At 43.3% G+C, this 22,410-nt stretch overlaps 1 protein-coding gene across 3 annotated transcripts in view; it reads right to left on the reverse strand.

The window, feature by feature from the left end:
- The window catches only part of SERGEF (secretion regulating guanine nucleotide exchange factor), a 119,395-nt gene that overhangs the window by 28,984 nt on the left and 68,001 nt on the right, over nt 1-22,410 (reverse strand). For 2 of the 3 annotated variants that reach the window (XM_066625676.1, XM_066625667.1), the window contains exon 10: nt 19,721-19,757. In XM_066625676.1, the coding sequence (XP_066481773.1) occupies nt 19,721-19,757 (37 nt within the window). Of the gene's footprint in view, nt 1-18,252; nt 18,314-19,720; nt 19,758-22,410 lie in introns of those variants that run through there. The other variant, XM_066625684.1, reaches the window with a different exon arrangement.

Raw genomic sequence — 22,410 nt, forward strand, 5'->3', positions numbered from 1 at the left:
GCTGGCCAGCGCTGGGCTACCACTGGCACTTGCCCAGCAGTAGGGCCCGCAAACGTGTCTTATGGCACATTTGCAACAATGTGCACTGACGCACACTGTTCTGGATTGGGCCCTCAGTCTGCAAGGCAGATATCACATTGCGGACCCTTCTGCATTTTTCCCTTCCCCCAGCCGTCCCCGCAAACTGATAAATGAACATGAAATATAGATTTGTGTCCTGAATATGTATACCAAATTTCCTTCTAATATCATATTTTCAGTAGAAAATCCCTGTAACAAACAAGCCACAGAAACTCATTAAACCAAAGGCCTTGCTTAGCTCAGCCCACTAAACCTAACGCTCTCCATCTAATGCAGAGTTTAAATTGTGGATGCATTCATAGGAGATAAACATAAGAAACAAAAATTAGACAAACTGGGAATCTCTGCCCAGGTTGGTCTTGACAGATTATATCCCCCACATCGTTTCTGCTTGGGAAGTGTCCTCATTCTTTAACAATCTCCTTAAGGCAATGCACCTAGCAGTGACATCCATCAAATGGGACACTAATTTGTTGCCATTGTTCTAGTCTGAGATGCATCAGAGCCTACAGGAAAAACCATGGGCAATGTGAATTTCACAAGCCCTGTCATGCAAGCCTTAATCTAAAACCATTGTTTGTGACAGGAATGTCCTCATCCCCTCCAATGGCATACAATACAATCCTGAATAGGGAGAAGTGGGCTAGTATAAATAGCCATTTTTGTAATGTGGTCAAATGAGTACAAAAAAAGGAAACATCAGCACATCTAGAATAAATAAAAGAATAATGATACAAGGCTTCCAGATAATGCAGTAACAGTTCTGCAAGTATGGAACAAGGACATATTTACAATGCTCTCATTAAGTCACTTAATATATGAGCAGATGTTCAAAGATCCTAACACACATAAATTTGTTCTTCATAAATCAAAGGTCTAATGCAGGGATCTCCAAACTTTTTGGCCAGAGGGCTGCATCAAATGTCTGGCACGGTTTAGAGGACCGAAAAAAACATTTAAATATAAAATTTATATACATAAATTAGAGATGGAACTTAGATGTGTGAATAAATGAATGAATGGGCTCATTCATTCAACCTCTCTGGCCCTTAGAACACCCTCCAGATGCAACCAGAGCATTGTTCCAGTCATGTTTGGTAAAGTGGGCCAGGTGCTTTCAGGGAACAATAGGCTAGCTGCAGGCTTAATAGAGGTTTGCCACGGGCCACATCTGGCCCCCAGGCCAGGGTTTGGAGACCCCTGGTCTAATGTCACAGAGAACCAATTTTTTTACCTTGCCTGAAGGATAAAAAAATCTTATTAAGTATTTTGGATTTTTATCTGCTGAATGCACAGAATTTTTCTGAAAGGCAAATGAGATAAATGCACCGAGCAATTTAACTTTGAATACCAGAAGCATCACTACAAGGGAGCCCCCATATCCATGGATTCCATATCTGCAGATTGAGTCCACAGCCCCCTCCCCAGTGTGCACCCCCTCCAGAGCTAAGATGAGCTCTGCTCCCCTCACCACTGGAGGGTCGTCCAGCAGAGGTTGAGCACTTCCGTCCATGGCCTCTGCTGGGCTAAGGCTGAACCTTACAATATAAAAAGTCACTTCTGGTTTTTTTTTAAAATCAGAAGTGATGTTTTTAATGACTTATAAGGCATTGGCAGGAAAGCCCCCAGGGTCTTCAGATGGGGCAATGTAGTTGCCCTTGCACAGACACAGCTGGGAAACTGCCACTCCCAAGTCAGACAAACTCACCTTTTGAGTGACCACTCACTTTTTGTGTGATAGTGCAGCTTGCTACATTTTGATATGGCGATGTGCTGATGAAAGCTCTCAGTTTGAGTCCTGAGTGAGAGGTCTGAGCGAGAGAGCAAGGGATCCAATGAAAGGAGGAGGAGGAGGAGAGGTGAGTGAAGGAAAATGGGGAAGGCTTGGATTAGGTAGAGAAATGGGGGGAAACCACGGGGGAGGGGGCTTGTGAGCTTGGGAACAGAAGGAAAAGGTGGAGGAAAGGGATCAGAGAAAACCAGGTGTTTTCATTGCAAGCATGTTTTGCAAGCACAAAGAGAGGGAAGTGGCCCTTCACATTTTGTGAACAGAAAACTCCACATGCAAGGGTGGCAGCTGCAAGCATGAATTTTAATGTCAGTGGTAGACTACAGCCCTGTAAATCACAGAATGGTGGGGGTTGTGGGAAAGAGTTCCTGCTTCAGCTCTTCACTGCATCAATAATGAATACCTCAACATCAGTGAGCATGCCATGCTAAACAACAGAGTTGTCTTCTGCCTGTATGCATGCAATGAGTTGATCATGATTCAGCATGAATTTACAACCATTATGATGAGTAAGAAGAGACAGACTAGTAGGGTGGAAAAGTCTGAAATGACTGCATTCACAGCAAGCAGAGATGGCAGTTTGATTTTATGAAACCAGTTTAAGAGTTATTCAAGGTAAATAATAAGCCCTTTTCATGCCAGAAGAGCAATATTTATGTTGTTCCTGATTAAACAACAGGTACTGGGTATTGGAAAGCTACCTTAAGAATAAATAGAATGTACTTTGGTACAATTTCCAGGCCAAGATATCTGGGACAAAATGTCTGGTACTAATAGTCCATATTGATTATGGGTATTTTTCCCTTGGTTTTCAACGACTTCCATCAATCCCATTAGATGTTTAAATATATGGAAAATATTGCAAATATCAAAACAAGATGGAGAAGATTAATTAGAATCTAGCAAGTAGTAGTCCAATCTACGCACACATAGTCAGAAGTCAGAGAAGTCTGACATGTAGTCCAAAGTAAGCCTCTGACAGTCCAATCCGAAGCAAAAGGTGCTTGGGAAGAACTCAGAGCCTCAAGCTTCTGGGCTACCACCAGAAAGGCCACAGAGGCCTTGCATGTGGCACCAGGAGGAGTAAGGCCCACCAATAGAAGTGAGTCAGTGGGGAGGGCAGAATGGGGCAGGGACAGGGGAGGAGGGTGTGAGTCCTGGCACACGCAAAATGCTATCCCCTTCCCCACCTCCTGACATGCCCCTCTACTTGGACTTGCACCATCTAAAGAGACCCAATGGAGAGATTCCACTGGTGATCGAGAGGTTATAGGGATGCAGGGGAAAATATTTTCCCTTACCTCTCCCAAGCCTCACAATCTGCACCTCCCACCAAAGCATGCAGTGCAACCCATTTTTGTGCGGCTGCGTGCTGTGGCGGGAAAACCATAGGATTGGGCTGTGAGCATACTCCCAGGTAAATGTCCTGGGCTGAGACAAAGGTGCAACTCATTCTAGCCAAATCACTTTCTTGGCCTCCTTCAGTAAGAAGAGCTGGCATGTTTTAATCAGACCAGCCCGCTGAGCTCTATGGCATGATTCTGTCAGATGTGTTCAGCTTTCTGTACTGAGAAAACTAGCTTGATAGCAGCTCAAAGCAAAATACTGGTATTAAATTATTTGGCAGAATTAAATTCACTCATGATTCAGACTATGTTAAAACAATTCTGTATGTGGGAAGGAAGCTTTGTCTTTCCCAAAAGAAGTTTTCAAGAGCAACTGGCATTTTAAATGGTGTTAAGTGACCAATACCAAATTTCTAAGCATCCACAGTTGTAACCCCAATACCCAAAGTCCCACTGAATTAAGTCAGGTCCATAAAGTCCATTCTGCCTCTGAAAGCTTATTCAAGATGACAGATAATCAGTAACACTGGACAGAAACCAAAACCAAATCTCAGTCTCCAGTGTTACAACAGTCCTTCAAAACCTTGTGTGCTATACACATTTTCAGGCACTTGTCATTTCCCACCTAATGCTATTTTCTCTTTAAAAAGGGAAAGAGGGGGGACCCGGGAAACTATAGGCCAGTCAGCCTATCATCTATAACGGCTAAGATGGTGGAATGCCTCATCAAAGATAGAATCTCAAAACACATAGATAAACAAGTCTTGCTGAGGGAGAATCAGCATGACTTCTGTAAGGGTAAGTCTTGCCTCACAAAACTTTTAGAATTCTTTGAAAAGGTCAACAGGCATGTGGATGCGGGAGAACCCGTGGACATTATATATCTGGACTTTCAGAAGGCGTTCCACACGGTACCTCACCAAAGGCTACTGAAAAAACTCCACAGTCAGGGAATTAGAGGGCAGGTCCTCTCCTGGACTGAGACCTGGTTGAAGATCAGGAAACAGAGAGTGGGTGTCAATGGGAAATTTTCACAATGGGGAGAGGTGAAAAGCGGTGTGCCCCAAGGATCTGTCCTGGGACCAGTACTCTTCAACCTCTTCATAAATGACCTGGAGTCAGGGTTGAGCAGTGAGGTGGCTAAGTTTGCAGACGATACCAAACTTTTCCAAGTGGTGAAGACCAGAAGTGATTTTGAGGAGCTCCAGAAGGATCTCTCCAAACTGGCAGAATGGGCAGCAAATGGCAGATGCGTTTCAATGTAAGTAAGTGTAAAGTCATGCACATTGGGGCAAAAAATCAAAACTTCACATATAGGCTAATGGGTTCTGAGCTGTCTGTGACAGATCAGGAAAGAGATCTTGGGGTGGTGGTGGACAAGTCGATGAAAGTGTTGACCCAATGTGCGGCGGCACTAAAGGCAGCCAATTCTATGCTTGGGATCATTAGAAAAGGTACTGAGAACAAAACCGCTAATATTATAATGCCGTTGTACAAATCGATGGTAAGGCCACACCTGGAGTATTGTGTCCTGTTCTGGTCACTACATCTCAAAAAGGATATAGTGGAAATGGAAAAGGTGCAAAAGAGGGCAACTAAGATGATTGCTGGGCTGGGGCACCTTCCTTATGAGGAAAGGCTATGGCGTTTGGGCCTCTTCAGCCTAGAAAAGAGGCGCCTAAGGGGGACATGATTGAGACATACAAAATTATGCATGGGAAGGATAAAGTGGATAGAGAGATGCTCTTTACACTCTCACATAACACCAGAACCAGGGGACATCCACTAAAATTGAGTGTTGGGAGAGTTAGAACAGACAAAAGAAAATATTTCTTTACTCAGTGTGTGGTTGGTCTGTGGAACTCCTTGCCACAGGATGTGGTGACGGCATCTGGCCTGGACGCCTTTAAAAGGGGATTGGACAAGTTTCTGGAGGAAAAATCCATTACAGGTTACAAGCCATGATGTGTATGTGCAACCTCCTGATTTTAGAAATGGGCTATGTCAGATGCAAGGGAGGGCACCAGGATGCAGGTCTCTTGTTATCAGGTGTGCTCCCTGGGGCATTTGGTGAGGCCACAGTGAGATACAGGAAGCTGGACTAGATGGGCCTATGGCCCAATCCAATGGGACCGTTCTTATGTTCTTATGTTCTATTTTCACTGCATTACTTGATTGCTTTAACAGCACTTTCACAAAACCTTTGCTTGGAAGAAGAGATAATGGGTACTCCATCATAGGCCAACGCAGTAAATATGCAGGTTTCCTGCACCAATTCCTGTACTAATTAGAAACTACACAGAACTGCAGACAGTCCATTTAATTTCAAGCATTTCAACATTGTTTCTTAACATTTATCTTTCATAGAGACCCAGGTTCTGTCTTGCACATTTCTGGACAAAATGTGTCTGTGTCAACATGCAAGAAATCAGAGGAAGCAAACTATTACATACTGTAATGAAAATACAATCAGTGCAAAAGTGTGATATGAGCAAGTTGACAAATTCATCTTTTCCTTTTTAAATGCAAAAAAAAGAGCATTTGGTTTTCATGGTGCAACAAAGGCAAAGGAAGTACAGCAAATCATTGCAAACCAGCCACTGTGGTGAAAATTAGATCTGCCTGCCATGTGCACTGCACAACATTTAAATTAGCACATTAAAAAGGCTTTTAAAATGCTGCAACATCACCCAGCTGTCTACTGCTTCTGCTCTTTGTGAAATCCCAAAGCAAGTATTTACCTAGTTTCTGTTTTGCTCCAAGCCTGAGAATGAAACCGCAGGGCTTTCCCAATGATGGTTTCACAATGAAAAATTCAACACTAGTCATGTGATGATACTTAATCTGGTTTCTCTACCTCAGAGCTGCCCTATTATGAGAGGAAACAAGCCCCTTGAGAGGAGGGGGAAGACTGTTCATTTATCAGTCTGTACTATCACACATGCTCTGACCTATTTTATTACTAAAAATAGCCCTTCTTAGGTCACTACTGCAAATTGAATTCTGCTGCTTCATTGCCCACCGCAGTCTCATGAAACTGCATGTTTCCTATATACTGAGCACTAAGATTAACCCACACACTGCCAAACAGAAGCAACTGATCTTCAGGAAAGACAAAAAATTATCTAGTATACTGGTTCACAAACTTTTAGCACTGGGACCCACTTTTTAGAATAAGAATCTGTCAAGACCCACTAGAAATGATGTCATGACCAGAAGTGACATCATCAAGCAGGAAAATTTTTAACAATCCTAGGTTCCAATCCTACACACACTTACCTAGGAGTAAGTCCCACTTACTATCATTGTTAAAAGCATATACATAGTAGCCTGTTAAAAGTACAGATCTGTAACATTGGACCTAGAAATATGAAATTTGGGGAGTATATTCCTTCTATGATGCAAGAACCCACTAAGAAGGGATATTTTTAGAAATTCGACCGCTAAGACTGTACCAAGAGATAAATGGTTATTGTATAAGAACTTATTGAAATGTAATCAAGGTTAATGTATTTTGAAATCTAGTATAATGTATTTTGAAGGAATTGATTGTAGAGGGTTTTGACTGCCAATGGTTTATGTATTTACAATTATTAGAAAGATTTAAAATTGATAAAAAATTATATGGTTTTGAAGAGGGAGAGAATATTGGAGAAACAATTAAGATCAGATGAGCAGGTAATATCTAAAATATATAAATTGCTTTTGAAGTTTGAAACAGAAGATGAACAGGTTAAAGAATGCATGATCCAGTGGGCAAAAAATGTGGGCTATGAACTTTCAATGGACAGATGGGAGAAATTATGGATAAAACAGACAAAATTTACTTTGAGTGTTAGCATTAAGGAAAATATATATAAGATGATCTATCGTTGGTATGTGACACCAAGTAAATTAGCTAAAATGTATGAAATTATGTCCAATAGTTGTTGGAAATGTAAGAAACAAGAGGGAACATTTTACCACATGTGGTAGATGTGTTCAAAAGTTAAAAAATATTGGTCACAAATTCATGCACAGATACAGTTGATCTTAAAAACAAATATACAATTGAAGCCAGAAGTATTTTTATTAGGTATGACAGATGAGTATGTGGAAAGAAAAAATGAAGTTTTATTTTTGTATATGATAAGCGCTGCCAGAATACTTTATGCTCAAAATTGGAAGACTATGAATATACTTTCGGTGGAGGAATGGCGGATAAGACTTATGGATTATGCGGAGATGGATAAATTAACAATTTTGCTTAGGGAGAATTCAACAGAAACCTTTTTGAAGAATTGGAGTCCAGTTATTGATTTTTTGAATCAGAGAGAGGATGGGGATTTGAGGTATTTTGGATTTGAAGATTGATTTTGAAGTATTAGTGGTATAGATTAACATTTGTTAATGTTTGGACTGTATGTATTTGGATTATAAATATGGGAATGTTTTGGCTTCGCTCGTGCTGCTTTATTGGAATTTTGTTTATGTATGTATTTGTTTTTCTATTTTATGTTTATTATAGTTAAATAAATGACAAAAAATATATATATAAAAAAGAAATTCGACCACTAAGGGAATGAAAAGGGATAAAATGTGTTTCATGAATTCCTCAGTATCTCTTAGGCCTGATGAAATATCAACTTTGTTTTAGTTACAAAGGTTACTAATACAAATGTTTAGGATTTCGCCCTAATCAATGCATAAAGGGGTGAATCTAAATTCAAGGGTGAATTATGAACCCTTCCTACTATTTAGTCCTAGCTGGCTTTTTCTCCTGTGCTATGGCCTGAGAGAGGCCTGTGACCTACATGACAACTGAGGCCAGGTCACCCCTTTTAACTTAACCCTTTTTAAGTTGGTATGGCAAGTAGTAATAGTAAAATAACAGAAAAATAACAGTCATTTTAGTTTACTCTGAAGTGTAAAATTAAGTGTATTCCTGGCTCAATGCGAAGTTCTGCTAACCCAAGATTTTAACATGAGTTTCTCCTGAGATCATGTGCTATCACCATGACTTGCTCTGCTTATCCCTATGTTCCAGTGAGACAAGAGTTGTGGGGGGTCTGGCTCATGGGTTGTGTGGTGCAATCTTGCTTCCCTCACAGTAGGAATTGCTCAGCTTATCCCTGTGTTCCTGTACTTGCTGCATCTCAAAACAAAGTACCATGGTGGACAAAGGGGGGTTTTGAGACACTGAGCATAACCCTCAAAGAAATCAGCACCAATGATGGAGTGATGGGGGGAGTCACTGTGCTGTTGGTTGGAGACTTCTGGCAGACTCTGCCGCCAAGTGGAAGGTTAAGGTGTGTGTCAAGGTGTCGTACCTATGGCCCCCTCATCTGGACGCACCTTCTCAGGAAGAACATGAAGGTCCATTCCAGAGGCAATGTCTCTGCTGGGCAATTCTCTGAACTCCTGCTCAAAATATGGGATGGAGAGTATCCCGAGTCTGAGAGAAAGTTCACCATCCCTGCAGGCCCGGGCTCAGTAGGCACGTTTGCAACCCTCCTAGGCTGGTGCAAGGGACTTGTGCTGACCCAACATGCAGATTGCACTGCACTACATCTATTGGTGGACAGAGGATTTTGTCATAGTACTGGTGCTGGTAGTAGATAGCCTAGTCTCTACCCAGATAGAAGGAGATGTATCCCAAGAAAAAGAAACTGCACACTAAATCAGGGGTCTCCAAACTATGACCCGACGGCCACATACAGTCTGCCACAAGTTTTTATCCAGGCTGCAGCAATTTAAAATATTTTTTCCTAACTACGCAGTCAAACAGTTGACACACATGTTCTATCCACCATGCTTCTTTTTAGATGGCCAGAGTGGTGTCAACCTGGCTAACTCTCATTTTCAGTCACCTGGGCCGTATGCATTAAGACCCTCAAACCTTGATTATTCAGTGTTAACCTCACCCTACTGATAAAACAAGTTGACTAAAATGATTGCGGGGAGGAAATTGCATCATTTTGGCACGTGTAAACAAATGTGCCCAACAAACTGGATTTCTGCAACGGATCAGGCACAGACAGTGTGCTGTGCATTGCTCGCCTCCATCCTATATAAACATGGGCAGAACCCAGCAGGAGTCCATGACTAGTAATAGAAGACGTCCTGATTTAGTCACCCCACTAACAAATCCCATAGGATTCTATGGGGCAAAAACCTATATAAAACATTGGCTTTAATAATAAAAAATAATAATACAGGTATTTCTATACCGCCTTTCTTGGTCCTCAGATTTCTCCTTAGACTTTATTCAAGGTGGTTTACATAGGCAGGCAATTTAAATCCCCGTAGGGATTTTTACAATTTGAAAGAAGGTTTCTGTCTTTCAAGAAACCACAACATTCAGATGTTTCTTTCTTGATCTGGCTGCACATTCTGGCCTCCATCCTCCCATGCTCAGAGCAGATGGAATAGCTCTGCTCAGCTTGTCAGCTGCTTCAAGGTCGCACAGAGCCGGTGGCCTCGAACTGGCGACCTTCGGATGTTATCTTCAGGCAAATGGAGGCTCAACCCTCTAGACCAGACCTCCTGCCCTTTAGAGTCAAGACCTTTAGAGTCTTGGCATCTTGTTCTTCTTTGCTAGATCTTCCCTGCCCTGCCATCCCCTCTGGATGTTTTACCCACTGTGGCATTTAGTTATCTCCATTCCAGTCAGCATTCAAGAACCACCATGCCAGCCAGGACCCAGGATCAGTCACACTTCACAACTTACTCCTGCTCAGAATGTTAGTTGCCTATGCCTATGTTTTCTTGGTAGCAAATGGGATTTTTAAAAAAATCATTTTTCATTCATCAACATGTTTTCATCTCCTTCTTAAAAATATGATGTTGGTTCATTGATCAGGAACCCAGCTAGAAATTTGCAGGTGTACGCACAACAAAAGTCACTTATAATACTGGGTTTTGTTTCAGATTCCCATTAAGTTGGAATGTCCATGGAATGAAAATCATGTTAACTGTTTGATATCAAGGTTTTCGTCAAAACTTTGCATATAGAAAATGGCTTAAAAACCTTCTTCAGACTGAACTAGAAAAGGGTATTTCAACCTTGTCCAATTTAGAACGATTCAGGTGATTAATATCCTGATTTACTCAGATTGTCAACTCTGGGTTGCAGAGTCAAGCTATATGGAGGGGGAAAATTGCTTACTGTAAGAATAAGGTCAAACTTCAGCTGTGTGGTTTATCATGAAGGAATGGTGGTTGTCTTGAGGGAAAATGAGCAATCTGCTCTTCCTGAGTTTAGGCCAGCAATGTTGAGTGCCATACCTGCTGAAGGTAGCACAGGTCACCATGTATCAGCTGTGTCCTTCACAGCTTGTAAATTAGGCTTTGTAGTTTATGGACACAGGACTCCAACTGTCAGAAAAGATTGCCTTATTGGGAAAATATTGTAAGCAAGCATTTTTTTGAAGCACAAGTTAAAATTCAAGATATCGAACACTTCAGTGCCATCATCAGAGATATACAATCTTTTGAATTCAGATTTCTAAGATCTCATCAGACACTGCCCACATAGTTACCTCTGCAGCTAGATGAATGCTTTTTAAAATATTTAATAACTTTCATTCCAACAATGGGAATAGAAGCTCACAGCAAGATTGTTACCTGTGTCTCAGCAATTTAAAGGTACTCACATCTGCCAGGGTAGGTACATTTTCTGTCTTTTTAAAAATAGAACAAGTCAAATCCTGAGATGCCCATGGGCTGACGCAAGTCCCTTGGAGGGTTGCAAATGTGCTGTAAGGTATATTTTTGTGCCTCCTTGGGAGGAAGCCAGACCGACGCTCAGAGGTGCACTGGCCTGCGGAGGCCGACACAAGCCTCTGTGTGGGCTTCCTTCGTGAGCCTTGCATCGGCCCAGCTGGGCCGATGCAAGGCTCTAGGGTGGGCAGGAGCGAGGAGTTCCTGGGCAGGGGCAGGTCAGCGGGAGGGCAGGCAGTGGGCGGCTCTGGGGGTGGGCAGGTGGGGAGAGGGAGACTGGGCTGGGATCCGGCAGTCATGCTGGATCCCAACCCCCATTCCCAGGGACATTGGAGCAGCTTGAAGCCGCTCTGCTCTTCTCAGATTGTGCCTCCTCAGAAGGTGGCACAAGTCTGAGGAGACTCATTGGGACAAGGGTGCCTTATCCAGCGGTAAGGGGATAAGTTTCCCCTTGCCTCTGGCTGAGCCACCTTGGGCCCCTATCCTGCGCTGGATACAGCGCAAGGCTCTTGGCTTGCCTGTTCCAGAGCAGGGTAGGATTGCGCCCTAAAACGATAAGCACTTAAGAACTGTGTAGCCATCTGGGTTGTGAAATTGTCCAGTCTCTCAAGTCATAACTCAATTGTCCTTTAAAGGCAATTAAGATAAAAGCTCTTTGAATCTCTCCACAGCTGTGGATTTTCTATTACACAGAAATAAAATTCAAAATATATACTGAGATACATAATCAAACTACAGTGATTGACTGTGCGAATATAAAGACTTATGTCCTTTATTATTATCTATAACTTACGCTAATCAGTGGCAGACCTCCCCAGCCCCACGCCCTGGGGCAAAGGTCTGCAATGACACCCCCCTGCAGGCTGTCACCACTCCCCCACGTGCAAATCTGCCCCCCACTCTCCTGAGGCTCATGGAGCCTCGTGCAACCATAGGCTGCGTTGGGAAAGTTTCCTGAGGTTTCCTCGAAGCTATAAACTGTGTTTATAAATGAAAGCACAGAAAAGAAGAAAAATGAAAGAAGAAAGAAGAAAGAAGAAAAATGAAAGCACAGCTTCCGACCCCATCGGGAGCCTCAGAGAGGCTTCTGCAGGGTCCTAAAGGCTCACGCCTGGGGCATTTGCTCCATCAAAATCAATGGTAGGTCCGCCACTGATGCTAATATAAGGAGAAAAAGAGGGTGTCAAGGTGGGGAGTATCAGGGCTTCTTCTTCACACACTGAAGTGAGAGTCATCAGGTGCGAATGTAAGGTATGCAATGAATTACGTGTGAGAGGTTCCCAATGTGTATGCCAGTGATTTACAACCTTTTTCATCTCATGGCACACTGACAAGGCACTAAAATTGTCAAGGCACACCATCAGGTTTTTGACAACTGACAAGGCACACCACACTGACACCAGAGGTTCATATCCCCCAGTGGCCTGACGAACAAATGATCCTCCCCCAAACTCCTGTGGCATACCTGCAGACCATCAGCGGCACACCAGTGTGCCCTGGCACAGTGGTTGAAAATGGTTGGTGTATGCTGTGGCACTTCACAGCCTCTTCTTCCTGGCTTGCCCAGCTGACATTGCATGAAATCTTGTGCTGTTTCCACAAGATCTCATAAGAATAGCATGAGATCTCGTGAGTTCTTGCAAGAATAGTGTTCCCAACTGAATAAGCAGAAATTTCCCCAGGTTTGCATTCAACATTTTCCTTACATTTTGTATGTCAGGCGATGAGAGGTATATAACTGCATCTTACTGTAGCTTTGTATCTTTGATCAAGTGTCCAATCAGTTCTTCTAACACTTGGTACCCCCCTAATCACACTGTTAATGATCAGCCGGACCTTACCAAGCCTCACCTGATACAGTCTGCAAGTTGTGCTGCTGCAAGCATTTCAGCTCTTTCAAGAATGACAAAACAGATCTGTACTTATGCCACAGCAGGAGTTGGAATGGGTTTGGAAAGCACTGTGAAGAGTTTTCTGTTTGGACAGATGAAGCTGAAGACTCATTGGACTGGGAATGTATTATTTGCTGAGGCTTTTTACATTTAAATAATCCTAGCTAGTTCAAACCCAGGGACCATCTTGCGCAGAATTTTGGTTCCCAATGTGACCTTCCAGCTGCCCCCAGAATGCCCTCAAGAAGTATCTCTCTCTTGCTGTTGTTGCTCCTCAGCCCCTAGAACTCGATGGTATCCAGGAACATGGAAGTTCTGTATAGCTAATGACCAGGGACGTGTGGTGGGTGGGGAGGCAGGTGATGCAGTGCCTCCCCACCGGAGGCCTTTGAAAAGCAGCACTGCCATGTGAGGTGCCCAAGCACCCACAGCCCACATGCACATAGCAGCGCTTTTTGAAGGAGTCAGGTGGGCAGGCTCTGCCTCACCTGCCTCCCCACCCACTGCACATCCCTGCTAGTGACAGGCCTTCCTTCATGATCTTGCTTAATTCTGCTTTAAAGCCAACTAAGCTAGTGGTTATCAGTATCACCACAACCTATATCAGAGAATAAATTAAAAATTTAAGGATTAATTAAACTGCCCGGCCAAAAATCATCTGCCAATCGGTTTCATTGGAAGACCCTCAGTTCTAGCGTTGAGTGTGAGAGGAGAACACACCACTCTATCCTCTTGCATCACACGAGGCATAATTTTATAAATTACTATTAAATCATCTAATCATTTCTGGATGGGGAGAACTGTTACACAACAGGCCAATCCACAAAAAGCTTCACCGGGCAATTTCCATCAAAAAGGAACATCAGAACTGAAATGAGAGTGACACTAAGACCATCATACCACTCATAAACGACCACACAATTTTGCTACAGGGAGAAAAATGCTGGTACATCTGTCTAATATAACCAGCTGGTAATGATATATCATCATTGTCAAAACATCGACAAATAGGGTGTGACAGTAAAGAGGAACCAGAGGGCACTGGACATTTCTGTCATCTGCATATGCTATTTGTTTGATTTGATTTTTCTTTTTGGAAGAATCTATGTGGCTGTCTGGTCTCTGCTGGTTAATTGATTTTTGCAGTATCTGCATTCTCATATTTGACACTTTTTACATCAAACATTCTGTACTGTCATAACACTGTAATCCCTTGCCAGTAAACCATCTTCCTTCTCACATGCAAAAGATGCACACACAAAAGTGACAGGTTGTTTTACACAGCTTTAAGATGAGAAAACCATGAAAAAGTGCAACAACAAGGGCTCGGTCACAGTCACAAAAACACTGGAACCTTCAACGGAAGTGAACAACTGATGAGCTTGAAGGAAACGGCAGCACAAGTGGAAGCATGCCAGACAGACAGACCAACTTGCAGTGAAATAAATTTGCTAGTTGGAGATGAGAAGACAAAGCTGAAGATGCAGTTTTGCCTGTAGGTCTAGCACATGCCTTTGCACATCTGACTCGGCTGCATTTCACAGTCTTTGACTCCATATATCTTAAGGGAAATGTGACACTGAACGCATGAGTAACTGAATCCCTTCCTGTGTCAAAGAAAGCAGCCTAGAGTGTATCTCCCTCCAACTCGGAAAAGCCAAAAGACAAAGTTCATGACTGGTGGCTCATCAAGTAATCGCCTAGGAGCTCTGAATATAAAGCCTGCCTTACCCTCTTACTAGGTTTGTCTTTCTTACCCTCGGTGCTAGGTTCCAAAGGGTGGCAGTAAACTCATTGGAGAGACATCTGCCCTTTCCACAAGAGACAGTTCAGTCCTTTCCAACCTTAGGGGAATATGGTTTCCAACTTAGGGGGGAAAAAATGTGGTGGAAACAAGACAACCTAATCCAAGCCTGAAGAATCACTGAGGGTGCAATCCTAACCTGCAGTAGAACAGGTAGATCACAGTAGCCTTCACTGTATCCAGTGCAGGTTAGGTGCAGGCTGAAGGTCAACATGAAGATATTTTTCCCCTTACCTCGTGTTGCGCCCCAGCCACTCCTATAGGGTTACTGGATCAGTAAAAGCAATTTCACTGGCACAAATCTAAGCAGCCCATGTTAGGCTGCCAGGCGTGGGATAGTGGGCTAGGATTTAGCCTGTGCTGTCGCGACCAATCCCATTCCCTTCCAGGGTCTGATCCACCTCCTGTTCTGCCCTCCTCTGCCCAAAACGTCCCTGTCCTGCCACACTCCACCCTCTCACCACCCCCTATGCTCGCCTGCCCTGGCCGGCTCAAACATACCCCATCCAGGGCTGGATCTTGCCTTTGAGAGCCAGCACAGGCCTCCACACTGGCCCAGCCAACTCCCTTGTTGGCATGAACATGCTCTATGGCACACTGGTGACACTCAGGAGCTGGTGCAGGGGTCTTGCACCAGCTCAAGTGTCAGACTGGATTACTCTGTGAATGAATTTCCCTGACTTGAGCTATATATAACTTCAGATTATATTATTATGATGGGCTCCTTCCAGCTTTATGAATCACTAAAATGCATCAGTTTGTATTTCTGGTGGTTGCTGTATATGCAGGACTTAGAGGCATCTATAAAGGCTGAGATCTACCATGATTACTGAGTTTCTCAGAACCTCTGTTTTACTAGCTTCCTAGATTTCAGAAATAATGGAACTTATTAAAATAAAATTGACATAATGAAAAAGTTAAATGAATTCTTTAGTTATAGAATATGCAGTTTATAGGAGAATTAATTAGAATATGAGGAATTGGGGGTTAGAATTAAACAGGGTCGTTTATGGTATCTACAGTGGGGGAAAGGATAACAAATTCTGCTTGAAAATGAAGAGCTGATTGACTTGGCATCCCCTGAGAAACACTGCTTCTATGTCAGTGAGAGCCTTTCTGCTGGAGTTCCCTTCTCAATAGAGTTAGCAAGTATGATAGTTACATTTGTCACATTTGCTTAGTTCCTTCCATGATCAACTCAATCTAACATCCCATCAGTGGCATCATTAGGGGGGTGCAGGGAGTACAGGCCACACCAGGTGATACGCACGGGGGAGTGACACCACTACTGGTCAAAAATTGTTAGAATTGTGTTCTTTAGGAATAACACCATCATGTTATATACCATACCATGCATAATTCCATGCAGAATGTAATGAAACTAACCGTGTTGAAATAGCTCAATTCTATCAAAAGTTATAGCCAAAAAACCAGTGAGGGTGGGACAATGATGCTTTGTCATGCCCACCACCTGGGGTGTTGCCATGCCCATAGCATGGGAGGAGGTCCATTATGGGGGTGACATACTGTCCTCCTGCGCCAGGTGATGCAAACCCTGTATCAATGCTTGTTCTGCATTGCTGTTTGCTAGCTGCATTCCATGCATTTTCTATTTAGATTGCCCTCCTTTACTTTAGATTTAGATTGCCCTCCTCCTTTAGATTGCCCACTATTTACTGCCCTCCTTTCTGCAATAACACTTTGCTGTTTTTAATCTGCATGTGCTCATTAACACTTATTTATCCTCTTAAACCTCATGGCCTCAATCGGTTTTCTATCGAAGTAGCATCATATAGCCTCCCAATGATATATATGATGTGCCAGTTGCTACACCTATCCATCCTCTTGTTCAAAGATCCATATCAGCAATGAAATTATTCACAAAATGAGGGTGTAAGAGAAAAATGACAGTGGCCAACTGATATAAATGCTAGTATGAATAAACAATCTGCGGTTGTTAGGGAGAATTCCTGCTAGGTGGCCTTTAGCAATCTATGGCTGTGAGTAGGACAGCAGTGAGAAAAGAGAAGGTGCTGTTAACATGCCTCCATGCTGGTCTTCCAGGAAGCTCTTACAATGCCAAACTAGCTGAAGCAGAATTTATCATGTATAATAGATAAAAGTAATAGAACAGCATGCTGTGCTTTCTTGCTGTACACTACAGCTCTGCACTTGCTAAAACATTCCCCCAATTATCAGAGCAATATGATAAAGAGGTAGAGAAATTTATTATTATTTCCTCCTAACAGTCTACTGACAGCCCAATCCTTAGTTGACCGGTGCACTGGACTGCTGTGTCACCAAAATGGCTACAGTGGCAACCTGAGTGTGCCGGACAGCCACCAGCAGCTCCTTGGGGGTAGGGGACATTTATCTCCTTCCGCCACATAAAGAAAGTAGACGCTCAATGGGGCTATTTGACTCTGCATTGGCTATTTAGTCAGTGCAGAATAATGGAGTTCCGTGTCTGCCTGTCCCGTCCCCCTCTCACCCCGCTCCTGCCCCACCACACTTCCCCTTGCCCCGGAATGTATCCCCTCACCTCCCTTCATGCCCTCACTTACATCTCACTGCCCACATTCACTGGGCGGAATGTGTCACAAGTCTGCCTTATGGCACGTTTGCAACACTGTGCGCCGGAACGGAGCAGGAGCACAAAGGTCAGGATCAGGCCCTGAGTTCCCAAGGACAGCACGTTAGACACATGATCACGTCTGCTACTTTATTTCATGATCTTATGTCAGCATAAGAGAGAGATCTGTCAAGCAGCGCCAGCCTTAGTCCCTGATTGGTGCTCACTCTGCCATGGAAATATGCCTTTCGTACAGTCAAGTCCTAACCAACTTTCCCACACTGATGCAGCCACACTGCAGCCCCAGTGTAATCTCTCTCTCACCCACACACATACACACCATGTGTAAGGAAACAGTACATATTCTTTTCTGCTTACTCCCTCCATTACACTGGCAAGAAAGGTAATACAGTCCACTGATGTATCGGGGGGGCCAGGACAGCAATTGTCCTCAGTGTACCTGGGGGGGGGGCAAATGCCACAGGAGAGGCGACACTGTGACCCTTCCCCTGCCGCCATTTGGGCCTGTTTGGGGGCCCATTTTCAAGGCCTTAGAAGGCCTTTTATGGACCAAGGAGGCTGCCTGTGGTTTCCCTGGCCCACAGAAGGCCTTCTAAGATCTTCAAAATGCCTTAAAACATCATTTCCATTTTCACAGAAAGCCAGAAGTGCCGTTTTCAGGCAGGGGGGGGCGGCATTTTGCAGTCCTATGCCCCCAGAGAGCACCAGGGCCAGGTCTGTAATTGATGCAATCAAGTGAGGATAGTAATCAAACATGGTGGAGTTTTTGACCCAGCCAGAATTCCAGGCTACCTGGAACCATGTATTTCAGTTCATAGGGAAGCATCTTATTCCAGTACTCGCTGCTGTCTTACAGGCTTGGGGTCTACTCTGTAAACAATGAAATGTGGGCAGAGTGTTGCCCAGGCCATTTCCAGCTGTGCTATGCTCTTATATCTGAGGGTACATTGAAAAGACACTGATATCACCTGTTTGATGCATCCGGGGCTTCAGAGCAGAGAAGAGAAGGTTTAGGATGAGTTGAGAAATGCCCAAAATGAACCACAGTATCCATTTGGGAGTTTTTTCAGAAACTTTCCTAATTTGAGCCTAGGTTTTTGCTCATCTCTGTATAAGAACAGATCAGGAGTGGGCAACACATTCACCACTAAAGGCTGTACACAAACATATAAAGAGCTGAAAGACTACTGCTACTAATCTCATATGTGAGATCCATGTAGTTAACATATAGTAATTCACCTTGTTTAGTCTTTAGTAAGGTGCTCTATGTGTGATTTGCAGTTGATGTTTGCCATAACTTTCCACTGGTACAAAATGTGGCAGAGCTAGTTCACTGAATTAGTGAGTTCTAGTTTATATCTATATAGATGCCTTATTGGATGTTGGTTTATTTTTAAACATACTTCATGGTGTTGATTTTTATTCATAAACAAAAGGGACCATCAAATTATCATAATTTTTGTGTTGTCACCTCACTGATGAAAGTCTATTTTGTTCAGAATCCCCATAATGCACCATCCCCATAATGCACCAATCCCAATAATGGCACCCTAAAAGTGAGGTGCCAAACGTGAAGAATTTTTTCCCAATGTTTCTGAATCCATTCTTCCCGTTTATCAGCTATAGCCCTTGAACACTTGCACTGAACACCTTGCCTCTAGGCATGCAATCCTGCAATGATCAAGACCTGAAACTGCAGCAGCCCCCATCCTAACCATTTATTTGCCAGCAAATAACGTTGCCAGACTGGGAAGGGTGAGTGCTTGTAGCATAAGAGGAAAGCCCAGCAGTGTCTAGCAAGATGCATTCAGCAGCTGTTACAGTATTGCTCCTACCTCACTACTACAGGCACCTGCTGATGCACAGTTTGAGATCTTTGTACTCAACATAATTTATTTAAATATCACAATGTGTGTGAGTGGATGCTTTGATTCCAGACTGTGGCTTCCATCTTGCATATAAAGCCATAGGGCAAGTGCTTATGAGCATGCAGTCAGTGGAAAGCTGATCAATGCTCAAAACTTAGCAAACATTCTATTTTCTATTAAAATACCAGCACTGAATTAAAGAACTTCTTGTAATGTTGTAATGCTTGCATAACTTATAAAGTGTCAATATGAAAAAGCTTTTAAAACTGCTCACAAATTTGTTCTTTGCCCCTCACCCCCAAAAAGAGCCTTTTTCAGTTTGCCATGCAATTTTTTTGAAGTATACATCTGCAATCGATATTCATGTGTGGGGTTAATTGGCATCAGAAGACTGTGCAATGTCATCTTAGAAATAGATTGCTAGTGAATGAGAACTTTGACCACAATTTCACTGGAAATAGCATTTCCTCAACATTTACTGTTTTTCACATTTTGAATTCTATGGATGATGTGGAACATTCATGTCCTCTCCCGTATTTGCAACCCTACTGTGGCAAGATTGATAAGGCTTGCATAAATTCTCTTTTCAGCTTTAACTGAAAAAGGAAGCATTCAAAGCATTTAATAAAGAATTCAAGCTACTCACCTGTTATTGCTAGATTGTGCTCTGACCCGCATGCAATCTGCAAAACAAATGTGAATATAATGGTAAACAGGTTAGCAAGGCAACCATGTGTACTACTGTCAGTGTAATTTTTAATATCCTTTTAGGAAAAGTGGTCGTGTGCTGTGTGTCCAAAACTGAACTTCAATTCAGAGTCCAGCTAGAACAGTGATGAAAGAAACTGTGCTGTAGTTCCAGAATATCAAACTGGCACTATCATTTCTATCATTTATACACACCATTTATATACCTCAGAGACAGTTATCCTAACAAGTGATTTCAGTTTGCCACCTTGTGCACAAGAAAGCTAATCTGAAGTGCAGCAGAGAAATTCCAAAGGGGCGCAGATTCAAAAAGATCTAAAATCCCACCCTTGGACTCACTGGGATTTGCATCACCCGGTGTGGAAGGCCAGTGCGTCACTCTCATGATGGACCCCCTCCCACGCAGTGGACAGAGCAGTAACCTGGGTGGTGGGTGTGGTGATATACCATTGCCCTGTCCTGCTGGTTCTTTGGCTATACCTTTTGATAGAACAGATATTTCAACATGGTTTTTTTTCCATTGCATTCTGCTGTAAATTATGCACTGACTGGTATATAACATGATGGTATTATTCCTACAAATTGCAGTTTTAGCTATTTTGGTCACTAATGGTATCACCTTACTAACACCTTATTGGTTCCATGCTGTGTCACAATAACATCTCATTGGCTCTTTGAACCATCAGTCTCATTGGTCTGTTCTGAATTAAGGAAATGTAGTTTTTTGTTATATAAGACAGTTTCATTTTTATTTTCTGATACTTTGGCAATAACTTTTGATAGAATGGAGATATTTCACTCTGGTTTTTTTCATTGCATTTTGCTGTAAATTACATATCTACTGGTATATAACATGATGGTATTATTCCTACAAAACACGGTTCTAGCAATTTTGGTCATTAGTGCACATCGCCCCCATGCGCGTCATCTGGTGCGGCCTGCACCATCTGCACCCTCTAGTGATGCCACTGCTTGGACTCATTCAAAACTAAGACAAAAATAAAACAGAATATTTTAAGATCATTTCCTGAGATTCTTTTAATTGCTTTACCCCAGGGGCCTCCAAACTTCAGCCCATGGGCCAGATCTGGTGTAACAAAAAAAGCCCCTTGGGCACGGCATGGTGGTTGTGCAGACTTACCATTCCACACTGCAGCCAGCTATCCTTTTAGCTAATCTCTGAAGAAACTGTAGCCCAGCAGTCACTTCCACTGGGAAATCAGGGTGCAGAGCCTTCTGGGTGATTACTGCGGAAGTGGCTGCTTGGCACAAGTTTCTTCAACGATCAGCTGCAAAGACAGCAAGCTGCAGCATGGAACGGTAAGGCTGAGCCACCATCACACAGCACCTGGGGGCCCTTTTTTTTGTTTCACTGTAGGCTGGAGTTTGGTGACTCCTGTTCTACCTCATTATAACACAGAAATGTTATCTACACAAAGCAAACTTTTTTTTGTCAACAAAGGTATTTGTGCATGTATATTTAGTGCAGATCCAGGTCTACAGAGCTTGCGTCCTGAGTACACTTCTGTACTGCAGCGAGTCATGGACTCTTCGCTCACAACAGGAGAGGAAACTGAACGCTTTCCACATGCGCTGCCTCCGACGCATTCTCGGCATCACCTGGCAGGACAAAGTTCCAAACAACACAGTCCTGGAACAAGCTGGAATCCCTAGCATGTATGCACTGCTGAAACAGAGATGCCTGCGTTGGCTCAGTCATGTCGTGAGAATGGATGATGGCCGGATCCCAAAGGATCTCCTCTATGGAGAACTCGTGCAAGGAAAGCGCCCTACAGGTAGACCACAGCTGTGATACAAGGACATCTGCAAGAGGGATCTGAAGGCCTTAGGAGTGGACTTCAACAAGTGTGAAACCCTGGCCTCTGAGCGGCCTGCTTGGAGGCAGGCTGTGCAGCACGGCCTTTCCCAGTTTGAAGAGACACTTGGCCAACAGTCTGAGGCAAAGAGGCAAAGAAGGAAGGCCCATAGCCAGGGAGACAGACCAGGGACAGGCTGCACTTGCTCCCAGTGTGGAAGGGATTGTCACTCCCGGATTGGCCTTTTCAGCCACACTAGACGCTGTTCCAGAACCACCTTTCAGAGCGCGATACCATAGTCTTTCGAGACTGAAGGTTGCCAACCTAACCTACTGTTCAAAACAACAGCGAGTTAGGGTGCATAACTAATGAGGCTGCAGAAATCTAGGCACTTCTGAGGAATAACCACTGCTTACTTGCTGGGTGCCAAAAAGTACTTTAAGGGGATTTTACAAAACCCAGTGGTGGTTTATCCACTCTTTTAGGACACCCAGCACAGCAGCTGCAACCACAGCACTGGCACTCTCATTCCATAGGATTGGGCTGTAAGTTTCAAATACATATGGAACTTGGGCATGCTAACTTGGGAAAGACAACCCAGATGACGTTATATTTGTCATGTGTTATGTAGATAAATTCTTACCTTTATTCATGACTACGGGGTGCAGCTTGGATTGGGGCCATGATGCAGAGGTTGAAAGTATTTAACGCTTTACACCATTTTCCTGCCAAAAATCACATCCACAGAGCAACCAATTAACTCTTAAGTGCCACAGTAGCAAATGGTACTTTAAGAGTTAATAAGACATCT

This window comes from Tiliqua scincoides, chromosome 1 (assembly GCF_035046505.1).
Source record: "Tiliqua scincoides isolate rTilSci1 chromosome 1, rTilSci1.hap2, whole genome shotgun sequence".
NCBI classification, from domain to species: Eukaryota; Metazoa; Chordata; class Lepidosauria; order Squamata; family Scincidae; genus Tiliqua; species Tiliqua scincoides.